This window comes from Lagopus leucura, unplaced genomic scaffold (genome assembly GCF_019238085.1).
Source record: "Lagopus leucura isolate 7727_CA_CO unplaced genomic scaffold, USGS_WTPT01 Super-Scaffold_100027, whole genome shotgun sequence".
Classification (NCBI taxonomy): Eukaryota; Metazoa; Chordata; class Aves; order Galliformes; family Phasianidae; genus Lagopus; species Lagopus leucura.
This window is the reverse complement of record NW_024962278.1, coordinates 744,490-772,389: the sequence shown is the minus strand read 5'-3', so window position 1 is coordinate 772,389 and position 27,900 is coordinate 744,490. Positions and strand designations below refer to the sequence as shown.

General features: G+C 48.3%; 1 protein-coding gene across 1 annotated transcript; it reads right to left on the bottom strand.

Annotated features, from left to right (window-relative positions):
- Positions 1-418: 418 nt before the first annotated feature.
- On the bottom strand, positions 419-25,961 carry ETF1 (eukaryotic translation termination factor 1). The gene is made up of 10 exons (XM_042880722.1): positions 25,849-25,961; positions 12,254-12,429; positions 11,375-11,514; positions 8,176-8,314; positions 7,228-7,418; positions 6,804-6,933; positions 5,912-6,067; positions 5,223-5,287; positions 3,923-4,070; positions 419-2,524 (listed from the first exon to the last, which is right to left on the bottom strand). Exons 1-10 carry the CDS (start codon positions 25,932-25,934, stop codon positions 2,442-2,444), a joined length of 1,314 nt encoding a protein of 437 aa, XP_042736656.1. The 5' UTR covers positions 25,935-25,961; the 3' UTR covers positions 419-2,441.
- Positions 25,962-27,900: the final 1,939 nt, after the last annotated feature.

The window sequence follows — 27,900 nt, the reverse complement described above, 5'->3', positions numbered from 1 at the left end:
CAGGTAGGCCAGAGTACAGCAAGTACAGCTCTGATCTGGGTTAGTCCTGAACTGAAGGGTTGGGTAGCAGGGGCCTCTCAGCACTCAGGTGATCTGTGATGGGAGCACTAAGCACCAGCTCCTGCACCTGCAAAGTATTTTTTCAGCTCCACAGTTCTATGAGACCACCTTAGGTAATCCAGCACAACATCATCTGAACTTTTTATTGGTGTGGTGTTTTTTTTATCCCCCTCTGAAGTCAGATTTCCAGCACAGCTTAAGAGAGCAGCTCAGCATGATGAGGAAACAAGATGTTCCCAAGCTCAGCTCTGCAGCAGCCACCTTAAAGCTCACGCATACAGATCTGCAGCCTTGCAGGCACAGAACAGAGTAAAGCAGGCGTTTCCTGGACTAAAGGAAATAAATCAGGAGTCCATACTATATTCTTAAATATGGTTTAATACTCTTCTCCATTTCTGTACATCACAACACCAAGATATCACTGCTTGGGATCTCTCTGCAGAGGCTATATAGTATGCAAAGGCTAGGATTTTTCACCCCCGTTTAACGTGTTTGTATGTGTAAGTGTAATACATATCAGTATATATTGATATACACATCAATATATAATGCAATATATATCACTGAAGAGAACACATTGATTAAAGAAATACAAAAATTTGGCATCATTTCCAAACTTAAATAGTAAAAATAAAAACTACAAAAAGGAGCTGCATACCCTAAACGTATCATGTGAAACAACAAGCAGTATATTCAAAAATGTAAATTTACACCCAATTTTTCTGGTCTTGTCATGTCACATTAGACCCATTTACAATGGCAAAATCCAGAACATACCGCTGTGAAGGCCGCAGCTGTGCTCAAAGCTGGGTTTGTGCACACCTGTGGCAGACCCAGACACCTTCCGAGAGAGATTCCAGCTTTGATGTGAAAACAACAGCAAAGCCATCTGCCGGGTTATAATCCAGGGTTACAAGTTATATTGCTCACAATGACAGTAATTTTGGACCTCAAAGAACAGTGTTGCAGAAGTTTAAGATGAGCTCCTCCTCCATTCAAGTGAAACAGGATTATTGGAAAAAAAAAAATAGGCAGGTATGCAACTACAGCAACAGAAGCTGCTTTTGACTGATGCATTCAGAGCGATCCCAGTGAAGAACAGAACTCCCAGGCACAAAGGTGTCACAGTGCCCATCAGAGAACCCAATAACCCCCAACAGAAGCAAGACGTGATCATCTTGCACCACTAGCTTCATCTTGTGCCTGCAGGACCACCTGAAAAACCCTTAGCCATTCCTGACAGATCGAAACGCATCCTACATAGCAGGCATGACAAAAAAGCTTTTGAATCTTGATGCAACCAGAAGTTTTAACCCGCTAAGGGCGCGTTAGAGCTCAGCATCAGATTTACAGGACACTTGAGAGCCACAGCAGAGCTCCTTAGTGCTGGGAGATGGACGCCTTGGTGCTGATGAGCTTCAGCACAACCCACCAAGCGGCCCAAATCACCAGCACTAAGGCTTCAGCCAAGGACTCAGATTACTGATTATTTCAGGAAATCACCCGCTTCCATTAAAGAACTGTGGGTTCAATCAAATTCACATAATCAAGGAAACCTTACGCAGTCCTAAAGCAAAAAACAAACAAAAAAAAGACTGAGGAACAAAACAAAGTGTACCTTACTTCACTTAAATCATGTTTATTTTTGTCAACACTGAAAAAAAAAAAAATCTGAAGGCTGCACTGCTCAAATCCAATTAAGCCCAAAGACCTCAGCAGCATTTTCATTGCAATCAGTGAAGTGCATTTCCTAGTCTGTAAGAGCAGTGCTTCTGCAGATAGGCAAAAGCACGTTTGGCTGGTAAGCCTCCCCAAACCATCTGAATTTGCAAGCCACACCTCATAAAGCTAGCACAGGTAAGTGCTTTCTCATTCTTTTGAAGAGAACGAATGGCTCCAATTTCATTACATTTCTTCTTCTGCAGTCTAAGCTGAGAATGCCATGTAAATGGGTCACGTTGCTGCAAAATGCAGCAATTGATTTCTCCAATCAAAGTAAAAAGAAACAAACCAGTAGGATCTTACTTCTATTAATTTTTGAAGGAAGAGGTTTACAGCAGTTAATGCATCATGAAGGTTAAAAAAATCATTTTCATAAAATACAAGAGCAACCAATTTCACCATTGAGTAAAAGTAAAAATTGGGATTCTTTTTAAATTAGTCCAAAGTGGCATATAGGAACTTAGTAGCTTACTGCTGTACTGACACTATGACAAATCAAAGTGTAGGGTTTTGCTTTTTTATATCCAATGTTTGTGGATCAAGTTCTGGAAATGTTCCAATTCTAAGGCAGGGATCTGTTGTGTTTTCCACCATGAGTTTGCTCCTTGGGTTGGATGCTGGAGGGGCGAGGCACGTTTTGCCGGACCCAGGTCGACTACCTAGTAGTCATCAAGGTCAAAAAATTCATCGTCTCCTCCTTGGTATTCCATTCCCTGGAAGTCCACTCGGTACCGCAAGATACCTGGTAAAAACAACACACTTTAGCTTCTTCCAAATTCAAAGAGCTGGGACGGCGCTGGCAAGTTGATTCCCTCCCTGCACATCAAGAGTGTCTCACCTGAATTTGCAGAAGCTAACTTTGTGCTCGCATTGCAAGATGTGTTCAGGCTGCTGGCTGGCAGCAGACACTGCTATGGTGAGAACCCACGAGTCACAGCTCAACGCAACACACTGCCAAAGAAATACCTACCTGCCCAGCACAGACCAGCCTCCTTACGGCAAAGCTGACCCGCTGCTAGGAGGACCACCACAAATGGGTCATCTGCCCTAACACGACTGCTTTGACCAAGGCCCAGCAGTTACGTTCAGACAGCAGCTGATGCTGAAGCAACTTTTACAGTGGAGTGTAAGCTGAATTCAGCAGCTGTCTTCCTGGTCTCTTAACCTCCACATCAAGCCAGGTTTCTAGGATGCTTTTATCTCTGGAAACAATTTACCCTAGGTGAAATTTATTTGAACTGCAAGAACTGAAGCCTGGTAGCAAGCAGTATCCAACCATGCTAAGAGCCTGGATCTGACAAGACTAGAAGACTCCTACAATAATAAGCCCTCAAAAGGTTAGAAGCCTGCTGTTTCATACACAGCCAAACTCCTCAAAGTGTTTATTTCCTCCAAGTGCTGCTCTTCAATCCCTAGAAATCCTTCCTTGCTCATGTCTACTTTAGCTAGGCAAAGCATTTGGCATATCAACAAATAAGCAATGGATAGTCTGGGGAGAACAAGGTGTGTGGCAGGTGTGTTTGTTTTGCTCTGCTACTGACTTTTGTCAGACTGAAGACTGTTTTCTACTTGCACCTCCAACAGACTACAAGCTAAGCTTGTTGGTGAGTTTAAGAGATGGACCAAATGACTGCAGAACTTTTGTTTCTCCACAGAGTTGGTCTAATAACACTTTCTCTTGCAAAGAAGCTTAAGGCAGGAGGGCAAAATACAGATAAGTTTTGAGAGACAAGTAACATATCCACCTGCTTCAAAAATGAGACTTGTGTTTGTCACACACCATTTCTACATAGTAGGGCATAGCATTCCACAAAGCAACTGTATGCTGCATACAGATGGAAGCAGTTCACAGCCCTTCCGAAATTCAGCAGCTGGAAAAAAGGAGAACCCAGCCCCTGTGCACTCTGAAGGACAAAACAATCTGAGGAACAGCCTGAAAGTGACAGCTGCCTAACATGCATCCCATTGGATGTGGAATTCATGCTGGAGATCCCTGCTGAACATAGGTTTCTAAAACCAGTGTAACGATCAGTAAGAGGAGGACTCATCTGTTTAGTTCTCCGTTTGTGTTGGCACCAAATAATCAGATCACCCATCACAAAAAAACAAAACACAGCAACATTTTTCTTCTGCAGTTTACCTCCGATTCCTCCAAATCCTTTGACAAATTGGGATCCTTCCTGTGATTTGTCTGTAACAATTTCCAATGTTGCTCCAAATTTCTTGTAGTTGTTTGCAAACCACTCCAGAAGGGGCATACTTTCTATCAGTTCGTGTTCTTGGCCAGTCTGCGTAGACATTTGGGGAGCAAAAAAAAAAAAAGAACATTACAGTCACTGCATGTTAACTGCCAATAACACTCACGTTGCAAATTGTCTTTGCCTTCAACATCAGCGTCTTCAGAAGACACATTAGCCTTCGTGCTCTACAGGTCAGAGCAGCATGACATTTGCCATGGTCTCAGTGGTAGACGCTGCTGGCACAAGCACAAGACTCCTGGTGCTAAGAGATTAAATATTGACAGCTCTTGTTTTGGGCTTCCATACCACGGAAGTCAGTGAGGAAGTGTTTATTCTTCCACTCAACTGTCACCTCATGCTGCACTTAATTTTCACTGTTTCTTTAGACTTACTTTGTACCCAGCAAACAGTTTATTGGCATTCATCTAACCAGGCACTGTTTACTCTGGGAAATACTGGCCTATGCAAATACACAGGCAAAAAGCAGAGTGTTGCAAGTAGAAGGTCAAGTGATTATTGGCATAGAAACACTACATCACTTCAGATAATGACGTAAACCTTCTGCACACAGAAGAAATTGGCAATTACCCCCACACGGAGAAAAAGTGGCTGCAATGGCTGTGCTGACAGTCCTAATGCAAGACACAGATGACCACCATTTTTATAAGGGACAGACTTTTGCCCAGCTTGCACTACTATCAAACAATACAGACCCACCTTCTTGAGTTTTTCCAGCCTGTAAAGGCATGAAATGAATTGACATCAATGACAGATACATATTACAAATTTATCAAGCAGCAAATACTCCCTTACACTTAAATTCATTGTATCAGTTTATAATCTTTTTTTTAAATTTATATTGAAGCAGTGAGCAAAGAGCAGGAAGTAATATCTGGGACCTCAGACCACACGACACACGGCAGCTACCAAACTCCTTTGGTGCATGAGTTGATGGTGGTCAAAGACACTCTCTTGCCTGTCACCTAACCTAATTTATACAGCCTCAGAACTAGCAGGATAAAGACTGGACAAACAAAGCAGAATCCAGCAGTTACATTGAAGCTGAACTTGAGGAGCCACAGGCTACCCTGCCCAGGTCTCCTCTCAGTGCATGAAAGGTCATCATGCTTGTGACAAACCAAGTCAGACATTCAGTCTGGCTTCACCAGAATAAAGCTACTACCTGCAAAGCTAAAGTACCTCTTTGTCTGTGAAGTGGGACTTATCCTTCTCTTGCTCTGGTGTCAAATACAGGATCTTCTCCTCTGAGAAGGAAGAAAAAAAAAAATATTAGGTTAGATGAGACTATCAGAAGCAGGTTAAAGTCAGTGGGAGACCGGAAGAGTCATCACAACACAGAGAGCTGACACTGCCTTTCTCCCTAGCAGATGCTCTGTGGGAAGCTAAACAAGGCACATCAGTGTGTAGTGTCAAGAAACTGTACCACAGGGAAAAAAAACCCACCCAACGACCACAAAAAAGCAGCACACCACAAATAAAGGCAAGGATCACGCCACACGCATAGGATTTCTGTATGATTGTTGTTTTTTTCTCAAATGGCCACAGAGCTCAAGTCAGACTCCCTTCTATGATGCACTGGTATCAGTGCACTTATACTTACATTAGTGAAGGACAGACAGTGGCAGTGTTATGAGAAATTGTCACCCTAGCACTGCAATTCTTTTCTCCCTAATGAAAGTTTGCTAATTTCAGACTCATCCTATGGAATAGCAGGGAAGCTGCAAGTTAGAGGTGGGCCTCCACAACTTTCCCTTAACCCATTTCTTAAGACCTACTTGAGGATCTTCACCGGTGTGGTCTACCTAAGTAAGATGGCTTAGGTGTTAAACTCCTGTGCAACTGGAAGGTTCATGAGAAGCACCACCTACCCTCTGTGCCTTGGCAGTGCAGAACGTATCTCATTATATCCAGATTTTCATAAACTATCAGTATTTCTACTGCTCCCATCTCCAAAGCTTTTAGTGTATCTTCAACGCCAAAGCAGTACTTCCCCGTGTCCTGACTGATTTCATCAAAGTATCGTCCTGCAGCCAAGATACAAAGAAATAGATTATCATGAACAAAGACACACCACGTGGACTTCTAACAATGCAAGAAGAGACTGAGAACTGCAGCACTGCTGTAGGAAAGCAAAGTGTGTGACAACTGATCAGAGCACGCAACTCAGAAGATTCATCACCAGTAAATCGGCTCTATCAAACCCTTCCCTGTCAGGAATCTTGATCCACCTGAAGGCTTAGCTTAGCTGAGGAACAATCGATAGGACTGATCCACCATCATCAGAATGGCTACTTAGCGTCATTCTCTTCAGTGTGAAGTAGCTACTGTTACTACTGCTCCCTTACACTCTCAAATCAGCAGCATCTGTCTGCTGACGGTTAGACAAAGCATCATTTCTACTGCCATCTCAAAAACAAATCTTAATTCTCGCGCTGAAGATGCAAACAATCTGAGGAAACGTTTCCTTCCCTCCCATCCCAATGTCACCAGAATGCCTGAAACCAAGGCAACTGCTGATGAAATGATAGACAGAAGGTCAGAGGAGCCCTGGTGGGGAAAACAGCAACAAAGCAAACTCTTCTTGAAGAGCCATTACATTCTGCAGTATTTAAGAAGGTGTCTGGAGAACAGAAAGCATCACTGCAAGCTGTGCTCTTCTCAATTCAGGAAGCGCACACACTCAACCAGGCCTAAAACAAGATCAGAGCATTCAGTGAAGTACATTTGGCTCAGGAAAACACTAAATATGTAGTCACATACCTATTAGTTTTTTCTCTTGAATGAACTTCACATTGGAGAGGACCTCAGTTGACAATTCGATTGCTTGATTGAATCCATTTTCTCCTCCATAGGAAATGTCAACTAATTTGAGCACTTTGGATTGCAACCGCTAAGCAAGAAAAAAAGAGGAGACAAAAAGCATTAGACAGCTGTACCACAACAGAGCTACTTCGTAACACCTCAAGAGTAAATAGCTGGCAAGAGTCACATCACAAATTTATTTTGTTCACTTGTAAGCAGACGTCAGAGGGACCTCAGAAAGCTTTCAGAGTGAAAAGAGGGCAATCACTGATGACATCAAGGTTACTGTTTCTGGACGCACACCTTACGCCAGAGCTACTGTATCAGCACCACATTCCTACCAGCTTACAACTTCAAGCATTACTCAGAGAAGGCCACTCACCTGATCAAACATGTCAGATTGGCTCAATTCAGTTTTGAAGTCGGCCGATCCAGCTAGAACCAGACCAGCCACGTTCACCTTGTCACCAGAAATGAACAGCTGCACGGCCGTCTCTGCTACCTTCCTCACGTAGTTGTGCCGCTTCTCCATTCTCAAACGAGCGAAACGCAAGGCAGACTGACCTCCTCTACCTTTACAAGAGAGCAGATGTGAGGTAGCACTTTGGAAGACTTTCCATTTCAGGAAGGTTGTTAGTACATGGTCCCCACCGGGCCTTGAGTAAGTGAAGCCAAGGGCAGACGCAGCAAATGGAGTTATTTATTCACAGAAAGATTTTTCTCCATGCATCTCACAGCAGGTTTGTTTATTTATAAGTACAGATTGCAACTCTATGGAGATGTTGCACATCTGCACACTCTGTATCCTGTACCTTCAGCAAAGCTACTTCCACTGCCTCACACACCGTCCTTGCTGACGCATCATTACCCAGTGTTCTCTGCTACAGAAACATGTCCTTCTCTGTAGCTGTAGGGTAGGACAATAAGCCAACAGGAGCTAACAGACAATTCACTACATTCATCAGTGGCTTAGTGCAATACAGCATAACATAATGGAACTAGAGTTGTGCTTGCTCCACTACGCGTCTGTGCTTCCTGCAAGGAACAGGTCTGTGCTTTTCATTGTTGCTTGAGACCCCAAATCAAGTAAATGGCCAGATGCATCAAGAAATAACAAGTACCCCTTCAAGGAGATCAGCTGCACATTACTGTGATTCATTAATTTTGACAGAAGGCTCAGACTAGAGGCTTTGCTGTCAAATTTCAAGGGAGCAAAGAACTGAGTTCAGCTGTACACATCCAAGCTAAGTTCCCTGCTTCTACCTTCACACCCCCTCTCAACACACTGGTATTCAGCTGTGAGCAGTTTAGAGATAAACAAGCACATTACCATGCTTCTTTGGAAGATCCACAGTGAATTTGTGCAGGACTTCTCTTGTGTTTCCTTGAAGAGTTCCAAAGAGTGCACCACTACCATCTATTACAATAAAGCCAAACTTGCTATCATCAGAAAGCAGCGCTGTAAGAGCCTGGAACAGAGAAGTGTTTTCACCATAAGGAACTGGTTTGCCCTGGATCCTGGTTCAAAATGACTGCCAGGCACAACATACCTCAGTACACTTCAGTTCAATACACAATTCTTAAGATTTTTTACAAGTCAATCAGACAAAGGGTAGCAGATTCAGAAGCTGGGACTACTCCAGGTCACACCTCAAATGATGAAGGATATGGAAAGAAACTAATGCTTAAGCTCAATAACTATTTTCACAGTGTTACCAGCTGATCATATGTTGTCACATTTAAGTGTACCAGTAAAACCTTCACGAGTGGCACTGGAAAAGCTTTGGGTTAAAGGAATTGTACCTCCACAAGGCTGCATCACTTCTCCAGCTGGCGAAAGTGGAAGAGTAATTCTCCTGGCATTCCAGCCAGGAAAGCCAAGCCTGCTTAGTGAGCTGATTGGGCTATTAGTCAGCTCAGTTTTATACTACAAAGCACCAAGAAAGCTCAACTTCCAGCCATCACAAGTACTGTTCTGCTGCACCTGTTGACTTACAGGAGTCCCGAAGACAGAACAATGAGCTATCTAAAGAAGGTATGACAAATTCAGCCCTCCAAAGCAAAATTCATTTAACAGCAGCAATAACTGCCTTGTGAATAACTAGCTATAGAGTCATAATTTCCTTTTGCTGAAAAAACAGTTATGGAGCAAGTTTCTTCTCTTTATGGAGGGGAACCAAATTCTTCCTGTAAGGTCATTCACACTGACTGACAATTGCACTGTACGAAGGCTTCCAAGCTCCTACTGTCTGATTTCTTGCTCAGCCCTCATTCTGCTGGTGTGACACATCTGTGGTTACCTCAACCCTTTTTTTCAGTGGAATCTGTCACCTGCTGTTCCCTCTCAAGGCAGCCCAAACTGGTAGGCACAGCACACAAACGATTCTATTTGTCCAAGAAGAACAGAATAACAGTCCTGATGTTATATCTAATGCTGGCAGAAATACATTAGTCAGATGGAGAATTTGGAGAGGCCCACATTGTTTTGTCACCAATTTAACAGTGAAAGAGTGAAGGTGATTTACTCCACTGGATCCCTAAGTGTCTGCATGCCTGCAAGCCTGATTACTGGGCTGAGCAGCAGGAATAAAAACCAGTCATCTTTATCCAAAATCCACACAACCAAGTCTACGGGTTTCAGGCTTAAAAGAAACAGACACTAAGGTTTAATGGAATCTTCTGGCCAAAGTAAATATTCTGTATTAATTCCTCAGCAGAGGGATGAATGAGATGAGGAAGTGGCATATTAAATTGCAATCTATTTAACTGGGACAGAGCCAAGCAAATCGTGTGACTGGAATGAATGCTCCAGCCAAGATATCAAAATAAGTCAATGTAAATCCTAGCCTTCAGAAACACATTAGGATTCATATCCCTCTTGGGAAGTTACTTCAGTTTCACACAGGCAATAACATGTCTAGAGAAAATCTTATCAGATACCCTTGCCAGACAGCAAATGACTACGATTCTGATGTTCTTGATTTCCTCTTAAAGTATCCAGTGATCAGCAATTCCCCCAATTTCCTCTTCATTAGTCCTGTCAGCAATTCCACTACCCAACCTACCAAGGACAAAAAAGGAATTCATGCCTTTGTTCTGTTCCTCCAGCCTGGGAAGCGTCCTTTTTCCACTTCAGCCTAACGCTGAAGATCAGGCCCTTTTTTCCACTCCTTGACATGTCCTCACTTCCCCCCGTCATCTGTCTGTGTGTCCTGGCAGATACCCTGTCTCGAGTTCCAGCCACGCATCAAGAACCAGTAGGTTAAAAGCATGGCTCAACGACCAAACCCAACAATCACAGACAAATCTGAACTGCAATGTTAACATCATCTCACCTCACTGCTGGAGGCAGCATGCAGTACGCCTTCACAGCTAAATTTGACTCTGCAGTGCAGACAATACCAAGTAAAAATAAGCACACACTCAAATAAGACACAGGAGAGCAAAGAGCCACCACAGAAAGGTGCTGTTAGTAATCACGTCATCAGTAGTATCAATTACCAAAAATTCCTCTCAAGTTATTGGCACTCTCCTGCTGAGCAGTGCTACACACCAGCAAGAGTATTAACAGCTGCCTCCTGGGAACAGCCTGTTGGGCAGCAGCTACTTTTCTGTATTGAATCAGTGCCCTGAAGCAGGAGCTGCAGCCAAGACCAAATTAATCCCTCTCCTGATAGGGCAGAGGCAGCCTATCACCATCTACCCACTGCCAACAACTGCAGGGACAAATATCTCCCCTGGCTTTCTGCCCCTGACTCTCGTTTACCCCTTGGTTTCAGACATCTATGGACACATGGGCTCAAGCTGAATTTGCAAGAGCTGTACCCTGTTGCCACACCTCATAGGTCAAAGGTGTATCACACATTATTTGTGGTGAACATTATGAACACGAAGTACTGTCACCTACTGAAGACTTTCAGACTGCCACTGCTAGAGCCAAAACAGACACAGACACAAACTGACCTCATGCAGTTAAAGCTACAAGAATCCACATTAATTTAAATATGCCTCAAACCATTCATTTCACTAAGATAAGTAGATGCTGGATGAAAGTAATCCCTCCTCGCCCCTGATGCACATGCAGGTTTCTTCATCGGGGGTCTCAGGTAACACATCCATTATCAAGACTGGCAGCACTGAAGCTATCTTGCCATTACTGTAAGGCCTGGCTTGGAATAAGATCTATGGGCCTCTAAGGTTAAGAAAAAAAAAAGACTGCTTCCAATTACAGTGAAGAGCTAATGTCTGCGGGTTACACAAACTCAGCAGCTGCTTGCTGGGCCATAAAAATCTATAAAAAAGCTATAGCAGGAGGTGGACTCGGCTCTTCAACTCCTTTCAGCAAATATCACACATTTCTGCATATTAGCCAGTCACAAGACATTCAGTGCCTTCAGCAGCAGGACATCTTAATTAAAGCCAGCTGTTCTACAAACCATGGACTCATGCACACCAAGAATTGTTTCAAAGAATCTGGCAAAGCAAATCTTGACTACTGCAAAACCAGTGGACAATAAAAGTCTTCTTACCTCCGTGTGGAATTTGTTGTCACACAAATACAACGACGTATTGATTGGTTTGAAAGGTTCAAAGTCGATGTTGACTTTCTTCTCTTTTCCTTCTTCTGTCACAATTGTTCCACAGTAAACAACCAGACCATTTGGAGGTACTACAAAGTATATAACACAATTTTAGATCGCGATGAAAGAGCGCAAGACATAACCAATAAAAACTATCAGGCATTGAGACTTAAGCCAGAATTGAATGTGAAGGTCCCAAGGCTTTTTTACCTACCATTTCCCCCACTGTATTCCCTCCCAGATCTCCACAAGCTGATTTAGTGCACCTATACTGAACAACTGAGAGCAGTAACCAGATGGCAACCTTATCCAACACTGAAGAGAAGACTCAGAGCAAAGCTTTAGGAACACGTACCTTATGTTAAACCCAGAAGCCTGCAAGCTCATAAAAGCCAAAGAAAGAATGAATGCCCCCATAAAGCTTTCACAGCACCCAGACAGCAATTTCAAGACTGACCACCTCAGTGAAGGCCGTTTGCCAGTGTAAGGACAGGACTGGTGACCCCTCTTTCAACACTTGTTTCTGACCAGTGGAAAGTCACTAGTTCAGTGCAAATGAATTACAGTAAACAGCTCTTAGGGCTGACCAGGTTTATGTGAGTCAGCACTGCTCGGGACCAAACCATGAGCCCACTTATCAAAAACAAGGACCCTCCTACTACTCGCTTCCAAGGGCTACCACTAAAGCAATCACCCAAAATATCTGGAATACCAAAGCAAAACAGCAGCACAGGCTAATAGAACTGATTAGCAGAATTCTGCTTATGCATACAGGAACTTAAGAGAGCTTCCACATGGGGGAAGTTTGCCAGCAGCCACAGATGTTACCTTTGTTATAGAGTTTGAGTCTTTGCTGTACAGATGTAATGGCTCCCAGTACTGAAAGGCGATTCACTCGGGATTTAATGTTGGAGGCAGTGCCGAACTCATCCGCTAACATTTTTGCCACTCGTGATATCTGGTCTTTGGGGGGAATGATCAACGATATCATGCTGGTACCATTGCTGAAAAAGGAAAAAGACGACTTGTGAGCAGACACCAAAGTACCATTGTGTATTCATACCACATTCCATGCCAGCAGTCGTCTCCTCCCTCCTCCCGTGGTTTCCCCAGTCTCAAAGGATGCTTCAATGCACTGCAAACAGGATAGTTCATCTTCTGCTGGACAACGGTGAGAGAGAAAAGAAAATATAACAGGCTATTCAAAAGATTTGCTTCCATAACCAAGAATCTGTGTTAGCCACTTATGGTCAAAGTCCTCCAGAAGGTTTAACCTGGCATACTACTTGGGGAGAACGGAACGTAACTCCAGCTGAGGACTGCTTGCAGTTATTTAAAACAATGCAGCCACATACTTTAAGGACATTTTTAAGCCCATTCCATTTGTTCTCAGACAGCTGGAGCACTAACCAGTCCAAGAGTTGCTTTAACACATTGTTCTCCTCAGATTAACACAAAAAAACTGAACTGGAAGGTCATTTTGTCGCAGCCGTTCTTTGTTACTTCCCTGCTAGCACTGCGCCTCCTAGGGAAGCCCTCTGCTTTAAATAAAAGTGTACTTAAGTACAGCACTGCTGGCTCAGAAGCACCAGCCCCAGGCACACAGTCAGGAGATAAGACCCCACAAATCACAGAGCTGGCTTAAGCTAAATGAAAAAAAAAGACTGATATTCGTTTTTCCAACAGCTCTGGGACAGAACCTGCAGAGGTTTTATTTCCAAAAGCAACACTGTGGTTCAATTCCACCCAAAGCCAAAAAGAAAATGAGGGACATTCCTGTCTGTCTTCCAGTATGTATCTCCCATTTGCCACTGAAGTATCCCAGATGTCTGAAGTGCTGCTTCTGCACCATCTCAAATTTAACCCAGGCTGCATCCTTCACGTTTAGACTAATGTCATCAAAATCAAATGCCTCACCATGTCATGCAGCCTTCTCAAGAGCAAAAGCTGCACTCCTATCTGAACCAGATCACCAACTAAATGCTTTTCAGCCATGAAAAAAAAAAAAAAAAAGAAAAAAAGAAAGCAACCTTTTGCTCTTATGGATTTTTTTAAACGTTAGGACAAGATGCTGCGATGCTCTAACAGTCTTTGCCTGAAGTGTTCGGGCTACAGAGGCAGCAGGGAAGCACTTCAGGAAGCCTCACTTCATTAGCCTCTTTACAGAAGTCGTACAGCTCTCCTGAAGATCTTCAATTCAGGCCAAGTTGAATCTGATGCTGGTAGGTCAAATAAGTCTCTGACCTTAAAGACAACTAATTGGGTTTAATATCCAAGATCCTCATACACACTAATCAAGAAAGTTGTAAAGAGCCACTCACAAGCATTATTCCCAGAAGGAGCTCTGTGCCTGCCTGACAGCTATCGCAGACTTCCAGGTCATGCTAGCCAAGAATACTGCATGTACCACTCAATTACAGCAGCTCGCTCCCTGGTGAATGGCTCACGCTTTGGGGACATGTAATGGCTTCCCTCTCCCAGCAGGCTCCTTTGAGTGAGGCCTATCAGAAGGAAAGTGGCTCTTCCCAACGTTTCTCAAAGTAACACTCCTGAAGCGAGCTCACAGTTCGTTTCTTCCTCTGAAAGCAGAGATTCACTGCTTCCCAGAGATGAGGGAGCTCAGCAGAGCACTCCTAGCTGGCTGTGTGACCTGTGGGAGTTCCTGGCAGCATGAGACACAGGACCAACGTGCCCCTTGGCTCTCCTGATAGGAACAGACTGCAGTGCAACCTTTCCTCTGCACAAGGAACCACACTGGGAACAAGCAGACAGCAAGGTGCAGGAGCCTGGTGGAAATAGCAAGGAGGAAGGCCTTGTGCCTTCTACCTTGAGGAGGAGTTTTAGACAACATGTTCGCTCTCATTTATGCTTTGCACAGTAATCCATGTGATGCAACCCGTCGCTACACTCCAGCACAGATTTATAGCCAAAAGCACCTTCCATCACCAACTTGAAGCGCAGTTCTCAGGTTTGACATGCCTTCATCACTATTTACTCAGCCAAAGTGATTCCAGGCAGCGACTGCTGCAGTGCCCAGCAGGACAGCGGGTGCTCAGCTCCCAGCACTGCTACACACATCCCCACACCCTGAGGGGCAGCCCCAGCTGGCACACACCACTGCTGAGCACAGCCAGCCCACCCAGCTAGCCTACTGTAACAGCACCCACTGCTGCCTGTTCATCTCCCTCTTCTTCATATGAGGGCATGGTTGAGGTCTGATCCCTAATTGAGAGCAGGTCCCTGCCAAACTGGACATCAGCTGAAGCACATCTGCACACAGGTGGTGACGATGGCCGCAGAGCTGCCTCATGCAGCACAGAGACCACATTCACCTGCCACAGAAATGGCTTTCCTCCTCCAAAGCTAGCTTGTACCAGCACATGACCTTCCTGCAGAATGGCCAGGTCTGAAAACCTGCAGCTCCACCTATTAAAAGTGCCTCAGAGACAAAATGCAGCAAAGAAATTGTAAGAAAACAGCAGTTCAAAAATGCTTGGGGGATGGAAGTACTCTGCATCTCTGCATAGCAATACAGCCTCCGAGTTTCCTATTGGTCTTCGCAGCCAGTGCCTCAGCAAGACGACAGGTTACTTCTGTACCTCCCATGCCTCATCCTCCTCCACAGCTGCTGAAAGAGTTTGAGCACATTTACCTCCAGGAACACTGTATGGAAATCGTGCTGGTAAAGCCTCTGTGAACAGCACTCTCTGAAACCAACGGGTTTTGCTACTCAGGAGCACACGGGTCATTTGTGCCTGGCAGGCTGCTGCCAACTGCGATTCCTGCAGCAAGCACAGCGCCAGGCAGAACTTCATTACTGAGCTGTTAGAGTGAACAATTAAATAATCAATCTGGATTAAGGGAAGCACTCGCTCACAGCTAGGGATCAAACACATAGCAAGCCGAGTTCTCCCCACATCAGCCCCACAGCTCTCCCCCAAGGAGGGACCCAGGGCATTGCCCATTACAATCTCCTCAGCACAGCCAGGAAGTTCTCCCCCACGGTTCCAGTGCACCCAAGACAAATTCTGCTCAATCAGCTGGAAGCTAATGCTTGCAGACTGAACCGCGCCAGGAAGTTTTAAGCAGCTACAGACAGTGGCTGTCTCTATTCCGGACTCAGAGTGCCAGCACAGCAGCCAAATAGCTGCCACTGCAATGTAAGGATGTGCACCAAGATCCAAAATGCTGAGATGTTTGCTTTGCAAGAAACTGGCATCCTCGTCTGCAGGACAGCACAAAATGTGCCACTGCTCATAGAACTACAGAGGAGAAAACAATTGGAAGCAATGCAGGCACCTGCAAAGAAACTGGGCGGGTGGGGGCAATTAAGTGCCAACCTCTGGAAAAGTGGAAACACTTCACTGCTGGGTGCTATGGTTACTAAACACATCATGCCAGCCCTGCCAGTAATTGGCAATTAGCTCAGATTTAGTGTGGCCTGGAGATACTGGGTACCTCCAGCACAGATCCGGGCTCTGAATTTACTCCTACCACCCGGAGAACCTCCAACTTCACTCCTAAAACCCACCAGAGCTGTGTGGGAGAGGGAGCTACAAACACCAGCATTTCATCACAGCGAGCGGCAGTGTGTGCAGCGTGAATCAATTCTGGCCTTGTCCAGAGCTTAGGGGACAGGTTCTGCTGGTGCTCCTGCAAATGGGCACCTCGGCCTCCAGAAGGTTTTTACTACAAGATCTTCCTGCGCTTCCTAAAAATGGCACTGTCCCACAGGTCTCACTGTGCCTTATGACAGCTGTGGGATACAGCTCTAAGCAGGACACGTTGGGCTCTTCAGAAGCAAATAGGGGACTTGAGACAGCGCTTCACCCACCTGGACAGCCATACTGAGCCCTCAGCCAAAACAGGCATCAGGAGTGGCGCTCTGTGTCTGCACTTCTCAGTTTAACATGAAGAAACCACCCTGACAACACACAAGTGCACACAGCACGCAGTGCATTACATTTGAAACAAACTGCCAAAGACACCCCATGGATAGGTGTTGTTACAGCTGAGCCTCCTGCTCTGGGCAGCCATCTCCATCTGCAGGAGTTCAGTTTTCCTGCTCACAACAAACAGCTGAGCAGGCCCCCAGACCTCCAGCTGACAGCAGAGACAGGCCCAGTGGCTTCCCAAAGATCTCCCACAGCATTACCTCAAGGAAATGGCCACTGGAAGGCCACATGTCATGAGAAGCACCAACACAGCAGCACCAACTGCTGTCCCCTCCTCTCCTCCCGAGGTGCAGTTGGCCTCCTGGGACATGGGACAGCACTCACGTAACAGCCGTGCAGTATAAATAGCAGCTCCTGGCCCATCCTGGGGCATCAGAGACTTGACCAACAACAGCTGAGCCGTGCTTCTTCCACAATGAAGCAGTTTACACTAATAGCGCACTGCGTAACATGGAGACACAGAGGCAAGGGAGGTCAGCCATTCTCTGTGACTCAAGACGAGCCTATTTTCACATCGCAGCAGCTTACAAGTGCCTTGCTTTTCTTGGAAACCAAGTGTGCAGCACAAGGCCTACATGCAACCACCAGAGCCCGGCAGGAGTGCGAAGCAGCTTTCAGATAATCTGCCCTTACCCACAGGATACAGCTAGGAGGCTTACTGTAACTGCTGCCACATGATGCTTCAAGTGCTGTTACCTTCCCAAGGTCTCCTGTCTCCAGCCCAGAGGACAACAGATTACTGGGTAGCTCATGCCGCATGCACAGCCAGAATTACAAACGGACCCCTTCCATCAGCAGCACATCCATGGCCAGCTGCAAGATGAGTGCCAGAAATACCCACGTAAACCCAGGTAGAGCTTATGGCATCCAGGCACACAGCACAGGTCCAAGAGCACTACTTCCATTGGCCTACGACTCCGCAGTGAAGGGCCATGTTGACAGAGCACAGTCCCAGGCAAGCAGCAATGTAAAAGAACAGCTGAGGACTTTTTTGGATCCTGTATCTTAGCAGAGATGTTGAATGAAAGGCTATAAAAAGCAAGTGTCCTTTGGTACAAGCAAGTATGAAATTGCTGGTTTGGACTCACTCACAGAACACAGGCCACTAGACACTCCCTATTCATGTAAGTCTGGGTATAACAGCACTGACCTTGCCTAAGGGAAGTTCTATGAGTACGCTCTCACAGCTGATGAATTATGGCTGGGAAGTGCATAAACAGGTCTTAGATGTGCCCTTTAAAGACTTTGTCTTTTAACAACACAGTCTCCTTCAAATAGGAAGTGGCATAAGTTCACTTGAGATGCCAAACCCACACAGATGACCGCAGATACAAAAGCGATGCAGCTTTTCCTAGAAATCCTGTGAGCCTATGAAGAAAGAGCCAGGCACCCCTTTAGTGCTTCAGAGCCAGTCACCTGGAAGCTCACCCAAGGCCTGAACTGCCTGTGCTTCAGAACAGCGGTCCAAAGCTTCGATACTAACACAGGCAACACACTGCAATCTAATTGCTGCTTGGGATGCAACAGCTTTGTGAGATGTTTCTACCAGAAACAAAGGGAATCCCACTCTGTTCAGAAGATGGTCTCAAAGCATAGCTCAGATGCACAGATATCTATACACAGCCCACACCACCACTTAGTGGACAGTGGGAATTACCATTACTCCCTTTAGCTTAAGGTAAAGAAGAGCTGAAAGCCATGCTGTAGGCAGCACTTTTCATTGCAGCGCTTCAGTAAGAACATCACAGCCCCCACCTCAAAGGCACTGTATTTCACCACTGCGTACACCACCATTCTGGATAACCTACCAAAAGGCAACACTAGCCCAAAGTGATCCTCAGAGGTTCCCAGGTCTATTAAAGAAGGACACAAAGACCCAGAAGCAATAAATTCTCAAGCAAACGTATGTCGGGAAGGATCTCCCTTGACCTGGTATCATCTCAGAAGCAGAGAAAAAGCAGAAGGAGGAGAACAGGCACAGGAGAAGGACCATGGAGCTGGGAGACCAGGTCATTCTTTCCTCAAGAGTACTTTTCAGCATAAGCTTTAGCTGGAGAAAGGGAAGCCCCTCAAGTCCAGGAAGCCAACTGGTTAATTCCCCAGTCATCTTCGGAGTGCCACCTCTGCCCTAGACAGACACCACTTAGCAGCACAGCACAAGGCTGTGCAGTTATTGCTACCTCAGTCCACACAGCACCAAGGTCTCATGCCGTAACCTTGATCCAGAGCTCTAGACAGGAATCTTCTATCCCATCTGCCAGAAGGTCCCATGTTACAGGAAGATGATATACAAAGCGTTCTGTGTAACCAGAAACAGCTTCAAGGCAGGCATTAATAAGAGTGCCCCGAGGAGATATTCTGTCCTCTTACCCTAACCCACTGACCCTCTCAAAGCGGAAGTGAGGAAAAGCTCCCAGGTGCCACGCGAACCGAGTGCAGGCTATGGAGCTCAGCACCGTGCCGGCACCCACCCTGGACACAGAAAGTGAGCCCGCCTTCCTCGGCACACCGCTGCTCCAGAGCAGAGGAGAACTTCCCACAGGGAGGCAGCAGATGGCTGCTTCTGCCCCAGAGCAGAGGCAAGGCTACAAGCACATCTCAAGGGTTGGTAAGGTTGTGCGGTCCCCCCAGCAGCAGGACTGCTGCCAGCACCTGCCTCCTGAGCTCAGTGCACACCGCTCCCCAGGGACAGAAGGGCAGCGACAGAAGAACTGGGTCACTGACTTCTTCCCCACACAGCAGAGGACTTGGCCAGGTATCGCTTGTCTGAAGGCAGCAGGTAACTGAGTCCTTGCCCACTGGCCCAGCGCACACCGCTGTTAGAGCTCAGCATAAGCAGCATCCTGCCTCAGAGCTGGTGACCTCCTGCTCCAAGATCTTCCCTTCCTCAGCTGGAAGTGGCTCCTGCACTGGGGCCTCTGCTCTGGCAGCAGTGTGGGTCCCATATCGGTCCTGGGGCTCCAGGAGGGAACCCAGCCTTCACCCCACATCGCTGGGGCACGTTGGATCAGCACCAGTGGAAACTGAGCGCCCCATGGGGAAGGTGAATCAATGCCACACTGAAATCCCCGGATCAAAGGCAACACATGACAAAAAGATAATTGCACAGCCACGTTTTGAATAGGCCTTACTGGCTGCATCTGACCTAATGCAGAAAGCCTGGACTTCCAATTACTGGTAAGTGGAACAGACATTTCTGCACTTCAGACACTTGTGACTCACTGGCAGGCTTGGTTTTGCCACAGCTCCCCTGCTCTCCCTCCTCACTCTCCAATTATTAATGCTCCAAGTTTTAAAGACTTGTTGCATTATGCTAATGGGCCAGTTGGGTACAAGATGTACACTGAAGGACTGAAGCACAAATCCAGATTTGCTCGTTAAGATGTTAATGCCTCAGAGCTGCATGGGAATACGGAGCCAACAGGGAAAAAAAGAACTGTTGCCACAAAGCCAAAAAAGACTGTCCTCTTTCGAGGTGCTCATTCCCATCTCCTACCACGTCATTTCTCTTCAGCAGTCAGGGTCTCATTCATTAGCTCTCTGTGAATGATGATCTGTGCATGAATCATGCTGTTCAGCAATGATTCACGTGGTTATAAAGGCGGGTATCAGGCTACCAAACTACCAAAGGCTATAAAACACCAACTGCAGTTTGTCTGGCACGTAACAATTCTCCCAGAGCAGGTAATTTTCTGCCACCTGCTAGAATGTATTCTCAAAACAGCACTTAATTGTTGCTATAATTCAAAAGGAACAGGTAGAGCAGGCAGGTAGAGCCCAGGAAGTGTTTTACAACAATGACACACAGGCAGGGCGTCAGCAGCCCTTCTGCCATGGGGGCTGTCCTCCAGTCTGGCACAGACCACCCATCATTAACACTGCTCCAGACACCCCCAAATGCAAGCTCTGAAGGGACCCTGCCTTCCTCCTGAGCCCCATCAGCCCTGCTCGCACAGAGTGTTTACACAGCTTGTCCCCAGCGCATGGCAGACCTCAGCAGGCAGCCACCATGAGCAAGATGACAACCTGCCACACAGCCCTGTTATCCCCCTGCCATGGGCTATTTCCACACCAGCCTCTGCAAACGCTTCCTCCTTGCACTATCAAGAGCAAGAAGCAGTCTTAGTATTCTAACTTTCCTCTCTAACAGAAACATGCCCTTCTTTGGAAAAAGAGCCTGAAGACGACCAGATCGAGAAAGCACTTTTTCAAGGAAGCACTTTTTCAAGGAAGCACTTCAGCTCAGATATGAACTTAAATCATAACCTCTTCCCTAAACACTTCACACTTTAACGCTAGCTCATAAAGCCCAAGCAGCTATCAGCAAAGATAAACCCTGCGTGCCACACCGCCTACCCAGTCCTTTCCTCACATACCCCTCTCACATTCCCCGCCCAAGTGAAAGCTGCTGGAAACACCTGCACACCACAGCAGCTTGCTGTGCAGAGATCTCCAGGGCTATTCGATAGCAGGCACCAACCTGACACATCAGCACTGCAGCCCAGCCAACGCAGCACAAGTAGGAAAGCCAAGGAGTACCCTGCACAGTGCTGCCCCTCGCAGGTCCCCAGCTGAGCCAGGCCAAGGTCTCTGCAATACTCCACATCCTAAGGTGAAAGCTTTAGCTCTGCAGAAATAGATTCAGTATCAAGAGTTAAACTGTCTCCCAGAACACAAACCCTGGCACAACCACAATGACAAATGGATCCCCACTGAGATGGGAGCGGAAGTGGTTCACGGCCATCCTGGGAGCAGGGGAGGGAGTCTCTGAGCCCACACATCTCTGGTAGCATGGCCAGAAACGAGTCTTAGCAATGCAAGATCAAGATAAATCCTCCACCCAGTGCATGGCATCATTTAAGGACTAGACAGCCACGCTGGTGCCATCATGCATGGTACTGCCACAGCTGGGCACAATGGTACTGGTACAGCAGGAACCATTACATCACCTGCAGTATCATGCAGGAGAGCAACTCACAATGAAGTTAGAACCAACTGTTCTAGCACATTCAACAACTGTTCCAGCACACACAACAGAGCTGCCCAGTACCTGCTATTGGCAGAATGTGCTCCCCACAGTCAAGTGCTACAGACGCTACCAGAACTGAATATTTGCACTGCTTAACTCAGGAGAGAAACACAGCTCACCAGTGTGGAGCAATACAACTCTGGCAGCCCCAAGCTTCCCCAGAGCTTATTCCAAAGAAATCAGGAGCAATGCAAACCTGGCTATTCTCTGACTGCATCACAGCAGCATTTACAGCTCCAGCATCCTGTCACAACTCTGTGGGCTTTGAGGTCACCTCTGGCAAGGCCCACTGTGCTAACAGCAGAATAGACCACAGCTTGTCCCGCTCTCCAGTCACTGGGTTATCCCAACAGGTCTCAGCCCTGCCAACCTGCCTGGTCACGGAAGCGACACCAGCACAAGCTGCAAAGATGCACAGCCCACCACCCACCTCCACCCGAGCAGATTCCCATCACTGTTGCTCATGGCTAGGGAGCAGGAGCAGTCCAAAGCCAATTCCAAAGGCGGGCCCTTCCACCAGGACCAGCAAGGCTCCAGATGGACTGATGGAAAGCCCAGCTGCTACCGCAGCTTTCTGCAACACGCACTCTGCAAGCTACAGGTCAGCTTGCAGAATGAGTATACATTTCATTTTGCAGGAATTCCTGTACATTTTCACACCTCTCTTTACTGGTTGCTTTTTATTTGCCTCCCGTTTGGTTTCTCCCATAAAGCAGATGGAAGTTTCAACTCGACAAAATCCAAACCCTAGTGAGAAACAGCCTCATTTCACTTCCCCATGGCTCCAGAGACACCACGATTGCCCTCTTCTCTTGCTGTTTCTCCGTCCTCCTGCCTTCATGCACTCCTTTCAGTCATAACTGGAATAAATTACTTGTTCAGGCCTTGTTTTTGAGTTTGCCCAGAAAGCCTGCATATGTCCTGCTAGTTCACCTTCCAAAACACTCAGTTTGGAGACACATTCTGATCCCCAACCTCCACCTACTGTTTGTCAGCCACAGTTGTGCTGGCAGGCAGAGCTGCCAAGAACACCTTTCTGCTCTGTTCTGCCTCCTGTTTCAGCAGAGCAGGGTGGCAAGCAAAGGGTCCTGTCTTTAAGCTCAGTGCAGGAGAGGTGTCTCGTGCGAGCAGGTTCCTGAAGGTTTTATCATTATAACACAGCCTTACAATTTGCAGCGGCACCCACTGTGCTCTTATTCCAGGTCAGAAAACCCATCTGCCCAGCAGAGAACTGTTTGCAGGAATAGAGCCCTTGTTACTAAGACTTGGAGAAGTTTTTCAAACACTATTCAAGTGTGACATCTCAGGCCTAAGCCTGCAAGGAGACTGCTAGTTGTTGCTGATACTTGATTCTGCCAAGCATTTACAGCTTACATGAGCAGAAAAATTGAACTCAGTCCTGCTAACCATTCTGAACCATGGAAGAACAAAGAGCGATTGTCAGTTTAATACTGACACTGGAAAACTGCATGAAGCAATAACAGAAAAGCCCTGAGACATGGGATAAGGAAAATCACAGTGGCTAATACCACTCCTGCTCAAGCTGCTGCAACATCCAAGTGCAGAGACAGCTGCAGCTCTACCGGGGGGGCACAGTCTTTCACAGCGACTGTGTGTTACACAAACCAACTGTGGACTGCTGACTGCTCAGAAAGCAGAATGCTTTTGTAAGGGAGAAGCTGAGATGCTTGATGAGAATCTGAGCGGCTCAAGCTACCAGAGAGAAGGGCTAAACTTCTCACAAGGCCTTTCACTCTCATCTCCTCCTGGCTGGAACACGGCCTGAAGCACAGAACTCAGGCCCCACCTGCCCTCTCTCACACACATTCTGCAGACACCAGCTACTCCCTTTCCCTTATCACCATATCAGAAAGACCAATTAATTAACTCCGTACAGGGGCAGACAGCTTGCGGCTCCGCTTTGGAGGAACGTGCACAGACAAAACTAGATACCAAATGTACCTCCTGCTACTCCCTGCAAGCAGAGAGAGGGTTTGGGGGTAGGTTTGGAGGGGTGTTGGTTTTTGTGTTTTTGTCAGGCTCTTGCTAACCAGAGTTCATTGGTAACACCAGCTCTCCAGAGAAGAGCAAAGCTTGAAAAAAAATACATGACATTCTTGCTAGGATGCTCCCTTAACATTCAAGCAGCAGCTTTCCCCTCACTGCCCTCCAGCTGATGAGCTCCTGGTAAAGCTGAAGCTCTAATCTTCTCGCCTCATTTTCTGGCCACACACTGCCACTTACCTCAATTATCCCAGGCATGATAAAAGCATTTCCTTGTTCCTGTGCTTCCTTAACATTCTGGTAGAACTCCACACATTTTATCAAGGCTTTATAGAAACGGCTGGAAAACAGCAGAAGTGCCCAGCTGCCACAACACAACCTGAATGCCCAGCTCCAGCTTCCTCTATTTCCCGTCCCTTTGATCCACTGCAGGAACAACCAGTGCAAGAAACTGGGACACAGCTGCTGGGTCACTATTAGGAGTACATGAGTAAGGGAAGGTGGAGGAACCAAGGAGTCCTGGCTTCCACATCATCCTACTTAGAGGCTTTGCCCCCTAACCCACCCCAGAACAGGTCTTCCTACTTGGCAGGAAGAGGAAGTGACTCTCCCAAAGGCAGGAAAAGCCTGTTTCGCTGGCTCACACCTCTTGTGCCAGTGAGCCTAATGCTTCTGGTAGGAGCTACAGCATCTCTTCCCCTTACTGGACCCAAAGAGAGGAGGATAATTTTAACTGGGACTCCGTGAAAGCAGAACATGCATTTACATGTAACCGGCATAATCCTGCTTACAGCAAGGACTGCTAGCATCAGCAGCCTTTGCCAGGTGCTTTAGCAGCTAGCACACATTACGTGAAGGAACAAGAGTAACACGACATCTAGCAGATATGCCAGACCAGAGGGCTCACCTCAAACCCCTACATGCATTTTACTGCACTTGTAGCATCTTGAACATGAAGAGGGAACACAGATGGGTGGGGGAGGACAGCTGGGCAGCTGCCCCAGACTCAGGGGGTCACCCACTCCAAAACGCTCCTCCTACCTCACCTTTTCCTGGAGTTCTAACCTTGGCCTCTTCAACATCCACCTATTCCCAACGATGAGCAAACCAAGAGCTGCTGTTCAATGCACACATGCTTTTGCATGCAGTTAGAAAGATAGCCCTTCCCAGATACAGCCCAGCCTCCCTCAGCACTATACCGGGACCAGAAGGGTCTTCACGAGCTGCAACAGATGCCTGTAGCTGCCTGAGCCCTTCCACCTGCATGGCAAGAGCTGTCCTCAGGCTCCCTTGCTCACTGGGATGCCCCTGCCAGCACAACACATGCTGTCAGCAATGCATGAGGGCACAGCTGAGTGATCAGCTCAGGCAGCCAAAGGCGACTCTGGAGGAGACAAGGACAGCACCAGCTCCACATTCTCTTCTCCCACACCCCAACCCTTACATGGCTACATCACAAGTCAGATTAAAAATACAAACTAATGGAGATCTGGCTCAGGTTCTCCTCCCCTTTCCCTCTTCTCTGGGTTAGCTTCCAGCTGAATGGTTCCCCAGCCCACTCCACCAGCACCAAGAATTGGGCATTTTGGCCTGGAGCTGCTCAAAGGGAGGCACCACTGGGAAGGGTGCCCTGAGCAGGATGGCAGCAGTGCCCCCATTGGCTTAACACCATTTCAGAGCAGCCTATAGAACTGCAGCCATAAGGGTAACTAAGGAATTGCCCTTCATTTTTACTTTACTGAAGCACATACCTTTCTCGCTTTTTTACAGCTCTGATGCCTACAGTTCCTGCAGCAACGGAAGTCTAAGCAATTCCTGACCCATACATGGAGCCACTGCCCACTGCCCCACACAGACAGGCCCATGCCCTCTCTGACACGGGGCACACCGCAGAAACAGCCAGCACTCTTTACTTCTAAGGAAAGAACGGCATTAAAGTGCAACGCCAACTTCTGGGAGGGCACAGCCCTCACACTTAGCGCTCCCAGCCTTTCGGAGAAGCTTACTTCGGGGGAAAAGGAGCAAAGGACTTCCACGAGGAAAAAGAAGAGGGAGCGAAAAGACCGGCAAAGCGCGGACGAGAGAAGAGGTCCAACAAAGGGTGCTGCCTGCCTGCCCGCCCCGCGGGGCCCTTCCGCCGCGCCCGAGCCCAGCTCTCCCGGCGTCGGCGGCAGCACAGGGCAGCCGCGGTGCGGGGCCTCTCCTCCCTCCCTCCGCTCGGCCACCTGCCGGCAGCGCCGCCGGGGCCGGAGGACACGTTGAGGCCCGGTGAGGCCCGGCTCCCCGCGGAACGCCGCCCGTTCCCCGCCCCACGCGCTCCCGGTACAGCCGTTCCCCCTCGCCCCACGGTTACTCTCGGCCACGGCCACGCCGCCCGGCAGCGGAGCTGAAGACCGAGCCCCGCCTCCCACCGCCCCCCGGACCCCGCCGCTCACCCGCGGGCCGCCTCCAGGCTCTTGATGAGCTTCTTGATCTTCCAGATCTCCACGTTGCGGTCGGCAGCGCTGGGATCGTCCGCCATCTTCTCCCTCCTCCTCCTCCTCCTCCTCCTCCTCCTCCTGCGGCTGCGGCGGCCTGCAGCGGCGCGGCGGCACACACGCACAGCGGTTAGCCCCGGCTCGGCCCCGCCCGGCCCCGCCGCCCCGCCCGGCCCAGGCCCCGCCGCGCCCTCACCTCAGGCCCGCTCCCCCCCGGCGGCGCGCGGCTGGCGGCGGCGCTGACGTCGGACACCGGTTGCTCGCGCTCCCCCTCGCCGCGCTGCATGTGTTGCAATCGGCTCACATGGGGCCTGTGACATCACTTCCGGGGGACCGGGGCGGGGGGCGCCAGCCCGCCCACCCCTCCCGCGCGGGAGCGGGGCGCCTCGCTATTGGCCGACGGACCGCGCGGGGGGTTATGGGACGAGTAGTTCGCGGCACTTCCCGGCGAGGCGGGGCGTGCTCGGCGGCGGTCTCGCGAGAACACTGGGGTCGGCCGCGGGCGCTCTTAAAGGGGCCGCGCCTGGCGGGAGCGGCGTGGCATGGCCCGGGGCGCCCCGGATCTGTGCAGGCGACGGCGGCGGCCGTCCGAGGCGGGGCCCATAGGGAAGGCGCTGCGTTAACCCTCGGAAGGGAGGAGCGGAGCGCGCCGTGCAGACGCGTGCCGGGTCGGAAGGGAGCACCGCGTCCTAGCCGGCTCCAGCGGGAGCGACCGGCCGATGTGCGAGCAGCGCTCCGAGATTCGTCCGGTTCCGGGCCGCGCACAGCGCCCTACCGGCAGAACCTTTCCCTGCAGCACCCCGCCGATCCCACAGCGCTGAGCGCTGCCGTCCCCCGGGTTGTGGGGAGCAAAGGATGCCCAGCACAGACTGCCCAGCCCCCAAAGAATCTGTAAAGCCTTTGTAATTACTGTCATGCACAGACCAACGGGCCACACGGAGCTGCGGCACTGACACCGTGCACATCTGGGTGTGCTGACAGCAGCGCGTGAGCAGCAAAGCCCTCAGTCCATGGGCTGCTGCAGTTCCTGCCTCCCTGGCAGCTGAGGAAGCAAAGAACAACACATTAAAAAATAAAGAATGTAAACGAGAGATGTGTTCAAACTGTGACAGGGAGAAGAATTCATTCAAGAAGGCCAGTTCTGCTCAATGATTCAGGAGCCTGGAGGCTGTGAGATGCTGATCTGCTGCCTTTGTCCTGGTGGCACCACGGGCCCAGAACTGAGGTAAGAGCTTATGAGCAGCAGGGTTATCATCACAGAATGGCCTGGGTTGAAAAGGACCATGATGATCATCTGGTTTCAACCCCTGCTATGTGCTATGCGCCAACCAGCAGACCAGGCTGCCCAGAGCCACATCCAGCCTGGCCTTGAATACCTCTAGGGATGAGGCATCCACAGCCTCCCGTTCCTGGGCTGCCCTGCCTTTGCATAAGGATTTTCACACACACAAGCTGGCACAGCACAGCCACCCTAGCCTGCCTCCCTCAAACCACAGCACACTGCAGCCTGGGCACATAACACATCACCCCTCCTCTTCCCATGGCTGCACCAAGCCCCTTCCTCACCTTCTTTTAAGGCAAACTAAAATGCTCCAAGGTCCTTCTCACTTCACAGTCAGCTACTCACCACTCTTTAAAGTGGCAACAGGAGAAAAGCTTCACTGAGCTAGGTCAGTGTCTGTTTTAGAGTGGAAGCTGTTTCCAGGCTTTCTTGGACTGCTGGGAGATCAATGTCTGAAGTAGACAGTCTTGATCCCTAGCAGTACACAGCTGAAAGGAAAAGGGAGGCTTACTTTATCAGTACTTACAGCCTTCTCTAATAGCTTCTCTAATTAGGAAACTGGGATTAAATGTTTTCCTCTTGCCTACACATGTGAGCTGTCAGATAAAGGCAGCTACAAGTGGTGCTTTTTCTCTTTCCACAAGGTTGCACACACAGGGACAGAAAAGGGAGAAAGTGCAACAAAGGGAGGTGACTATGCAATGGGACAAGGGGACAGCATATCCAGG